The sequence below is a fragment of the Vigna angularis genome, chromosome 11 (assembly GCF_016808095.1).
Source record: "Vigna angularis cultivar LongXiaoDou No.4 chromosome 11, ASM1680809v1, whole genome shotgun sequence".
NCBI lineage: Eukaryota > Viridiplantae > Streptophyta > Magnoliopsida > Fabales > Fabaceae > Vigna > Vigna angularis.
In genome coordinates, this window is record NC_068980.1 from 17,506,027 (window position 1) to 17,516,185 (window position 10,159).

At 29.7% G+C, this 10,159-nt stretch overlaps 1 protein-coding gene across 1 annotated transcript; it reads left to right on the forward strand.

Moving 5' to 3' along the window:
• The first annotated feature begins 647 nt into the window (after positions 1-647).
• LOC108333471 (WAT1-related protein At5g07050) lies at positions 648-4,447 on the forward strand. Its single transcript, XM_017568925.2, has 7 exons — positions 648-980; positions 1,067-1,129; positions 1,211-1,327; positions 1,608-1,872; positions 2,705-2,866; positions 2,964-3,115; positions 4,020-4,447. The coding sequence occupies exons 1-7, from the start codon at positions 772-774 to the stop codon at positions 4,222-4,224; spliced, it is 1,173 nt and encodes a 390-aa protein (XP_017424414.1). The 5' UTR covers positions 648-771; the 3' UTR covers positions 4,225-4,447.
• Positions 4,448-10,159: the final 5,712 nt, after the last annotated feature.

Below are 10,159 nucleotides of genomic sequence, written 5' to 3' on the forward strand. Positions count from 1 at the left end.
GATATGCTCAAATTATTCCCATGGAACATTTTGAAACGAAATCATTATTCTAAATATATACCTTTTTTTTTCAAATGAACTTAGCTTGTTTTCTTAACCCATACATGGAAGTTTGGTCGATGTTCTTCTCTTTAATTTACTGGTTTACTTTTAGTGAGATATTCTCAATTGGTTTTGGAACATTGAAATCATCAAAGTAAACTTTATCCAACCTATTTTTTTTTCAGAATCCAATTCATTTTAGCATGGATAAGGGAAGAAATCATCTACCCTTGATTCAATTATACATATTGGGATTTGTTAATGAAAAAAAAAACATACACTCAGTATAAAAATAAGTTTTATACTCATATTCAATTATAAGGTGTTAGTGTATTAAAAGAAAATTATTTTTAATACATTTTAAAACATCCAAATTAATATCTATTTTTAATATATATAATTAATTTTATCACTAATTAATTTAAAATTGGAAACATTTACAGGCACCAGTATATGGATATTGACCTGCCCCATGAAATTGATTCCTACGTCCATCCCACTAGACAAGAAAGGCCATCATATTTAAAATGATATGACGTAGACAATTGATTCCATGTTGGTATAAATACTAGGTGCCTTCACTTGCTATTCCTAGGAAGAAACACAATCCTTGATTCTTCCAAGTGTTGTTCTTACTATTATGCTACACTAGTCTCATTTTGGTTACTCGTTTTCACTCTTTTCATCAAAACTAGCCTCTCTCAAAATTCTCCAAAAACAGCAACCAAAATGGTCACTCAAAGGCTTAGATATTGTGCAAACTTCCTTGAGAACTCCAAACACCACTTTGCCATGATTGCTCTGCAATTTGGCTATGCCGGCATGAACATCATCACCAAGGTTTCCCTCAACCGTGGAATGAGCCATTATGTTCTTGTCGTTTATCGCCATGCCATTGCCACTGCTGTCATAGCTCCATTTGCCTTCATCTTTGAAAGGTTCATCATAGCACAAACATATGCATATGATGCTTTTTAATCAAAACAACAACCTTAATGCTAATGCCTGGTTTCAATTTCCACAGGAAAGCTCAACCAAGGATCACATTCAGAATTTTCATGCAAATTTTCATCCTTGCCCTACTTGGGTTAGTTCCATAATTCTATATATATAAAGAACTAAATTCATTAATGTATGAATAAGTTGCTTATTGCTACTCTATTAACAGGCCTGTGATTGATCAAAACTTCTACTATGCTGGGTTGAAATTAACATCTCCAACTTTCTCATGTGCAATGAGTAATGTGCTTCCTGCCATGACTTTTATAATGGCAGTTCTATGCAGGTAAAACTTTAAGATAATTTGGTTTGAAATTCCATTTATACTAAAGATAAGGATAAAAACTCAACTTTAAACCTAATTTAATTTCAGAATATCGATGTGTAAAATAAAACGAATTTATAGTATAGAAGTAAGTGTAAATCTCGTATTATACATTGACCGTTTTACAGGACTGAGTTAATTTAAAGTCTATCTCTTGACCTAATTGCAACAAAAACATAAATTTTTAGTTCTGTAACGAAGATTTTGGTAAATCTGATGATTTCATGTACTGAAACTGAAGGATGGAGAAGTTGAACATGAAGAAGGTGAGGTGCCAAGCAAAGGTGGTGGGAACAATGGTGACTGTGGGTGGGGCCATGGTGATGACCTTGTACAAAGGACCTTTGGTGGAAATGGTTTGGACCAAACATGCCCTTCATCAGAACCAAACCAATAATGCAACAACAACAAATAACGGAACAACACCTTCAGACAAAGATTGGCTCATAGGCTCCATTTTCCTAATCATTGCTACACTTGCTTGGGCATCCCTTTTTGTTTTACAAGTAAGACCACTTCTAAATATATCAAACCAAACTAAAGTATTAATCTTTTTTTTTCTCTATCTTTTATCACATCACTTAAGAGATTCATTTTTTCTCTTCTCATGAAGTCTTAAGTTTTTTTCAACAATTTTTTCCGTTGCAACAAATTAGCTTCTTCATTGATTAAAATTAACTTTTGCATGAATTAAGTTGTTAAAACTATTTCATATAACTTCTCTCAAAGAATTACTTTTAACTTTTTTCTTAAGTTAATTATATCTCGTAGAAAAGCTGATTTTTTTCTTTTCTTTTTAAGAAGTATTTGTGGTGAACTATGTTCAAATAGATACTAAGTAATTGTTAAATTTATTTATTTAGGGGTATTCCGATAGTGGGTTTTATTCGGGGGTATTGGAATAGTGAATCTTGTAAGATAAAATGGAATAAAATTAAGATTTCTTTTCTCCTAAGTGAACTTTGAGTCCTGTTTCAAGATCCAAAGATAATATCACCTAAATATTAATGACTTTTAACCGAAAGATCCGAAAGTATTTTAGAGTAGATTGGATATATTATACTATATAACAGAAAAGGTTATAGATTGCGAATTTATTATGACTTATTTTTCTGCTGTATCAAAAATGCATAGACTTTTTATGACTGTCAAAACATCTATAGTAATATGTTCATTTTACTTGTCATAATATATTTTTTTGCACTAATGATTTATTTTTCTGTACTAATGATTTATTTAAGTAAAATTTAAGCACTAATTATGTTTTGTTTTGTATGTTTGTGTTTGTATTGACAGTACATAAGGAAGAATGATTATTTTTTATGTTTTGTTGAACAGGCCAAAGCTATTGAAACGTACAAAAATCACCAGCTAAGCCTGACATCACTGATATGCTTCTTAGGCACTATTCAAGCTATTGCTGTTACTTTTGTTATGGAACACGATCCATCAGTGTGGAGTATTGGGTGGGATATGAACTTGCTTGCTGCTGCATATGCTGTAAGAATAAACACTTTTATTTTTGGATGCTTTTATAATATAATTAATAGCTTACTTAGGTTCTTTCTCTAATATTAGTTTAATAATTTTGTATTAGGGGATTGTTACATCAAGCATATCATACTATGTTCAAGGGTTGGTGATTAAGAAGAAAGGGCCTGTTTTTGCAACTGCATTTAGCCCTCTCATGATGATCATTGTAGCCATCATGGGTTCCTTTATCCTTGCAGAACACATTTTTCTTGGAGGGTAAATTTCTATCATCATCATTCATTTCTTCTTTTTTCCTTCTATATTACTCATCAATGGAAACCCTTTCTCACAAAAATAATTACTTTTAAATGAAAGTATTAAAAAATAAACAATTTTTCAAATTAAATTAGGTCAACTATGCACGAAAACTTAAGTAAAACCACGCAATATCTTTAATAATTTGTATCATACCAAAATAAAATAAAAAAAATAAACCACTAATTTTGCTTGGCCTTGTTGGCTTTTGCCTCGCACTAACTATATGTATTTGCATGTTGTGACAAAATTGTCTCTTAAATTCTATCAACGGAATCCAAGGTATATATTTAACACAAAAAATCTTACAACTAAAAGAATATATATAATGGACAAATTATGAACCCTAACCCGTTCGGGAGAATATATATAATTAAGATTTAATATACCCATTTGAACAAAGAATGTTCAATGAATGTCTTACTACCTTTTCTTTATCCCCAAAAGAACAATATTTAACACTAATATTTAAAATGCATAAGATTAACTACTAATTACATCTATAAATCGTTTACCTTAAGAAAAAAAGACAACCTTTTCTGTACCACAAAGATTATACACAGAGAAAGAGAAAACATATATATTAGGGCCAACATTGTTATCTTACTTTTTAAAAAAACTAGTACAAGTAGCATGAATAAACAAGCTTTTGTTTATAAAAAAAGAAGGTTTCCCAAGTTATTATTTTAAGTGATGATGGCCGATTACATATATAAGTTATTTATGATGAAACGGTGACTCTTTCTGAAACTTTGAAGAGAAGTTGAAAGCATAAATTTAAGAATTATTTAAAAAAAGAAAGATCTTTGATTCCTAATAATGATGCACTAATCTTGTTGGAGAATGAATTTGACTTTGGGTGCAGTGTGGTTGGTGCGATCTTGATCGTTATAGGGTTATATTCAGTTCTTTGGGGAAAGCACAAAGAAGAAGTGGAAAACAAAGTGGTGGAGGATATTCCCTTACCTTTAAAGGGTGCAATGCTTCAAGCAAATAATCCAGATTCCAACAACATCTCTTCACTTGTCATTAATGTCACCACTGAACCTCCATTCAAATCTAACAGTTAACAGAAAGAGTGATAACATAAGAGCTAGTTGAAATGTGAATAGAGAAGGCTTTTTTGTTTTCTTGTGTTTTCATTTCTTTTATGATCATGTTATCTGTTTTCTCAATGTCTAGTATCTATCAGAAAATCTAATAATTGTACTTTTATTTAGTTTTTGTATTGTATGAATCTACGGTCAAGTTTATACGAGAGTCCGGATAATCATATATTATTGATGGGTCAAATGGTTTGAGTACTACGAAATTATTAATAACACTAATTATCTTAAAGTAAAGTGTGATTATCAGCAATTGGATGGCAAATAAATTATCATTAATCCGAAATTCATTCTGAAAACTGTAAATACAAATTTGAGGTAAAGAGAAAATCGCATTAATTACTCAAACAGCTAAATTTTGAGTGACTTTGACATCAAAATACTTACATATAACCTTTTAGTTTGATCGAGTAATCAAGATTAACGATAACAAAGACAAGAAGTTGAATTTTTTAGGACATATATTTAGTCATTAATCTTGATTTCATAATCGAAACAATTTTGATAAAAAGTTTGATCCTATTTTAAAAGTTTGATGGCTTTTTTCATTTGTTTATTTTTCTTTATGCATGTCACCTTGTATTTTCATTAATACAACGAAATGATGCAACCATCGTAATTACAAACTATATAAAAAGTTTACATTTTTTATGACAGTTTTGAAATCGTTACTAATGAAAATTAATAAGGTTTGTTTCTAATAATTAGCTTGGTTTTCTAAGCACCCGCTACTAATTATAAATTAAAATAGATATTAATTAATGATGAAGTTTATCTCTATATATCTTTATTTGTGTATTATTGTCTGAACAATCTTGGATTTTTTTTCTACAACTTTCCGTTTTAATGGAAGCTGACACCCTGATTCAGATCCCACCGAGGGTGATAGTGGTTTGAACTTTTTGTGAATTGATACGTAGCATTGTACATTGTTGTGAATCTAGTCTCAGTGCATCAATCTGAATTTCTTATGCCAAATTTCCACAATACATGCATCTAAATATCAATGATTAAGAGTACTTATATAAATTAATATCATTTGAAAATCCAAATATCTATACTTGGCATGATTCGGATCACATATATGTGACATGCTAGAAATTGACGTCATGATATTAGTGGGTGAAATTAATTAATAGTTACGTTTAAAATTTAAATAATTGATATGTATATTATAGGTTTAAAACTAATTATGTAATTATAAAGAATGTGAAAATTGTATTGAAAAGAGGAGTGATACTAGAAATTTTGTGTGACAATTGTGATAAAGTAGTTGGGCTAAAAGAAAAAGAAGTAGAAGAACGAGTGGGTGTAGTTAGTGATTCACGTGGTACAAATAGAACAATCGTTCTCTCTTTACCTTCATTCTCCAAAATCTTCAAGAAAAATGTAGAACATCTAGATTTTTTTTCCTTTTAAGTGAGAATTTTTTTTTATGTATTTAAGGATTTTTTTTAATAACATTCACGTAATAATAAATCAAATCTAATATACTAAGATGTTATGTTGTGTAAGGATTTTCAAATCTTTCTTTGACATATGATTATGTTTGTGATGTCACATCATCACAAGTTCTTCTTGACTTGTTGATGCAATTGATGTATATACTTTTTACAATGTTTCTCCTAAAAAATGTATTGGTTGTCATAATATTTTTTGTCTTCATCTTTACTATATACCTTCTCACCACCTTCAAGATCTTATCTTTAGTATAAATCTTACACATGATGAGGCTATGGAATTGTGAATGGCAATAGATTTCTTCGATTTCTTCACATGTTGTACTTTTAGCTGATGAATGGGTAATATGAATTATGTAAATTACGGAGTAGAAACTTTGCATGATCATATTTAACTACGATGGAATTTGTTGTTAAATACTAAAAAAATAAAATACTTAAAATCATGATATAGTTTATCATTGATATGAACTCATTCAAATTATCTAAGTGATTTAATTTGTACAATTCAATTATAACATCACAAATCTCCTTCATAATTTTATTTTTGTTTTCACAATATTAAACAAAATTGTATCTATCATTACTTAAGTACAAATTTATGATATATAATATTATTGTTGATTTCGTTCTATTTCTGATATAGTTATATTATTAAGTATAATAACTCGTTAAAAAAAATAAGATTTCACGATTTTAGTCATTTTAGTGATTACCTAAATAGTAGGTTGAGACATTAAATAATGAGAAACTAAAAGATATTCATACATCAAGTTCTGTAAGTATGTTCATGAATCACCATGACATAAGGAGTTGAGAATATATTTTATAATATTTTTTCTCATATACAAGTTTTTCAAAAAGTGGAAAATATGACAAACTATCCAAAAAAAAAATTATAATTAATGATTCTTGTAGTTTTATGTTATAATTTAAAAATAATTTGTTTTTGTGCTATCTAGAATGAAAATATGTTTACAAATAATATTCTTAATAGACAATAGTTGTTTCCTTTATGCAAGTCAAAATACTTAATAATTAAAATTAAGATGTATTAAAAGTGTAGATAATATATATATATATATATATATATATATATATATATATATATATATTAGTAAACTTAAGTTATTAAAGAATTTATATTATTTGTGATGAGTTTTATATATATATATATATATATATATATATATATATATATATATATATATATATATATATTAGTAATAGCATAAAACTCATCACAAATAATATAAATTCTTTAATAATTTAAGTTTACTAATGAATTATCAATAAAAATTTGCTGTATAATATTTATTAATAAATTTTACCAATGAATTAAAAAAATGTTTCAATAATGATAATTAAAAATTTATTGATAAATATTTATCTTTAATTATTGACAACTTAAATTTATTAATAAATATTTATCAAAAATTATGGACGATTTAATTCGTTAATAAATATTAGAAAATTTTAACTTTCTATTAAATCTATTGATTAATATTATGATTAAATTTTTTTCTTATTCGTATCTTCTATTCTTCTTTGTATTCCTTAAAATAATTACATTAGTTTGTGATATAGAGCTTTATAACGAGACTTGCATCAAAACAGACTTAAACATATTATTATTTTGTTGCTATTGGTGAATACTGTAATGACATATGATTCTTTAATTAAATACTTTAATCCATGCCAACATTTTTCTAATACACTTCATTGCTAATTACAGATAACACAGCACGGAGCCGACATTATCTTAATGTCGAGTAGACACTGTCTCCCAAATTTATATATATATTTTATGATTGGAGATATTTTAGACTATCTGTGCGTATAAAATGTTTACAATAATCTATGCAACTTTATCATTTTATTAAAACTAAAGAGATGTGTAAATCTTAATTACAACTAGGGCCGGACACACTTAAATTAAGAAACTTAAATTATAATTTATCTGTACTATTTTAAACTTAAAAAACTTAAAACTACTTTTACTAAAAATTAATTATACTGGTTAACAGTTTAAAAATATTGAACTATTTCATTTTGAGTACAGTTAATTATGATTTCAGTTTTCCTGTTTCCTTTCTCAATCGTAGGTTTTTCTATCTTTTTTTTCCATCACAATTTTCTACTGCCGCCATTGTTGTCGAAGACTCAGGTTCTGAGAACACTTCTCATTGGAAAGAGAAGCAAATCTGCAAACCCACGTTTTTCCCTTTTCCTTTCAAAAGAGATTGAAAAACCTTGGCATGGTAGCAGTGGAAGAACGAAGGAGAAGAGGGGGAGCAAAACGATGCCGTTGAGACGGGAGCCGGAGGAGGACGCACCTGAGTTCCAAAAGGAGTCGATGGAGTTGCCGACAGGGGGAGAGGGTGAGAGCGGGAAGCCGTCGCTGAAGAGAGAGTAGTCGAGGAAGGACTGGACGCCGGCGAGGGAGGAGGCAGAGAAGAGGTCGGGGTGGGTGAAGGGGGTGTGGTCGAGGGAGAAGTTGGCAGGGGAGTTGTCAGTGACGAAGATGGTTTTGGCGGCGAGGAGCATAGGGAGGCGGCGAGGAGCGTAGGGAGGCAGGCGCAGCGGGGGAGGAGGAGGTGGTCAGAGAAGGGGAGGCGTTGGGAGACCACGTGACAAGGAAACAAGAGAGGATCCAGACGAGGACAGTCCAGGAAGGCATTGCGTGTGATGAAAAATGTGGCTTTGAACTTAAGCAGTTTACTGGATTGTACTGCACTAAGTACACTAAAATTAAGTTCAGATCAGTTTTTCTTAACTACTTTTTAGTTCAATTCAGTTTATTTGAATTATTATATAGTTAATTATAGTTTGGTTATAATACTGTACTATTTGCCCACCCCTAATTACAACATATGAATGTATTTATAATACTACTTTTATACAATGACACATTTTATTAAAATAATTTCTTTTGTAAAACTCTTATTAAAAATATATAGAAAAATGTTAGAAATGTGTAACTTTAAGAATAAAATAAAACTTTATCTTCGCTTTTGAGACTATGAAAACAAATTCAAACTAACTAACTTTTAAGAATAAAAGATATTATTTGCTTATTCAGACTTTAAGGTTGTGCTGTTGCAAGAAAAGATAGATTTGTGGAGAATGAAGAGAATGAATTTGAGAGTGAAATTTGTTTTTTTTAAGGAGATTTAAGGTGATGGTGGAATGAATTTAAGAATAAAGTCTTCATATATGTGATAGGTTAATTTTTTTTTAATAAATTAAAAAGTAAGATTATCAAATTGTTATTAGTGAGTGATATAAAATAATATTTAGATGAGTTAGAACTGTTTTAGAATTTTTTTAATAAATAACTTTCTATAACACAATATATTTTTGTAGAAGAAATCAAAATTGTTGATTAAGGGTGGTCGACCCAAAGTGCTCGACTTAGGGTGATTGGTTTAAAATTTTTAAAGTAATCGACTAAAATCAACTTAGAGTGATTGGCCAAGGGTAGTCAGCCTAGAGTGGTCACTCAAAGGTAGTGATAGAAGAATGATCAACTAAAGGTACTCGGAGAACACTGATTGACCAATGAAGATTGGTCTGAAATCGTCAATCATTGATCGATACACATAAAATACAAATAATATTAATATGTGCTTGATAATTATAATTTAAAAACTATTTATTGCTCGTATCTAGTCGTATTATTGAGAGTGAAAATGAAAAAAATTAAACATAAAAAGCCATGACAAGGATGACATGCTATAAGCAAATTTAAACACAGAGAAAGAGGAAAGTTCAGCCATTATTAATTTGGATATGAAAATTTATTGAAAACTACTTTTATAAGGAAATACATTGATGTTACTTTACAACAGGAGTATTTCACTTTGCTCTACAGGAAAGAGTTAAAGAAAACAATACAAATTTTATCTTCAAATTCATCCAAATACGTTGTTTTCTATCTTCCTCAAATCTTTCCTTTCGAAAGAACACAACTTGAATAAGTAGAATGACAGTTTACTACAATATTTATGATTTTGGGCTTGCTTATTTGTCACGACTTGGGGTTAATCATAGTGTAACATGAAGAAAAGGTTATAATAGTGGAAAACTACCCCCACAAAAGTAAATATCAAGTCTTGTCAGTAATTTGAAGTACTGATACGTTGAAACTAACAATTATAACATTGTTAAAAGGAAAATGTTATTTGGACAACGTTTTTTTAACACTGTTTTGACAACGCCACGTGTCAGCGCTTCATTGGCTCAGTAATTTGAAATTAAAACAGAGAAAGGGTTACGGGGCGAGGGGTAGTTTGGGATTTCCAGGTTAAAATTTTAAGAATTGGGTTTGGCGGTTTAGGGTGGGAAGGACGTTCATTCTCTCGCTCTCTCGCTCTCACGCTCTCTCGCTCTCACGCTCTCTCGCTCTCACGCTCTCTCGCTCTCACGCTCTCTCGCTC

What these genes read in the sequence shown, in the direction of transcription:
- LOC108333471 (XM_017568925.2), top strand. Translation starts at nt 772, where the DNA reads ATGGTCACTCAAAGGCTTAGATATTGTGCAAACTTCCTTGAGAACTCC. An exon ending in TTCATCCTTGCCCTACTTGG is followed by an intron (nt 1,130 to 1,210) that starts GTTAGTTCCATA and finishes CTCTATTAACAG; the next exon opens with GCCTGTGATTGATCAAAACT. An exon ending in TGCTTGCTGCTGCATATGCT is followed by an intron (nt 2,867 to 2,963) that starts GTAAGAATAAAC and finishes ATTTTGTATTAG; the next exon opens with GGGATTGTTACATCAAGCAT.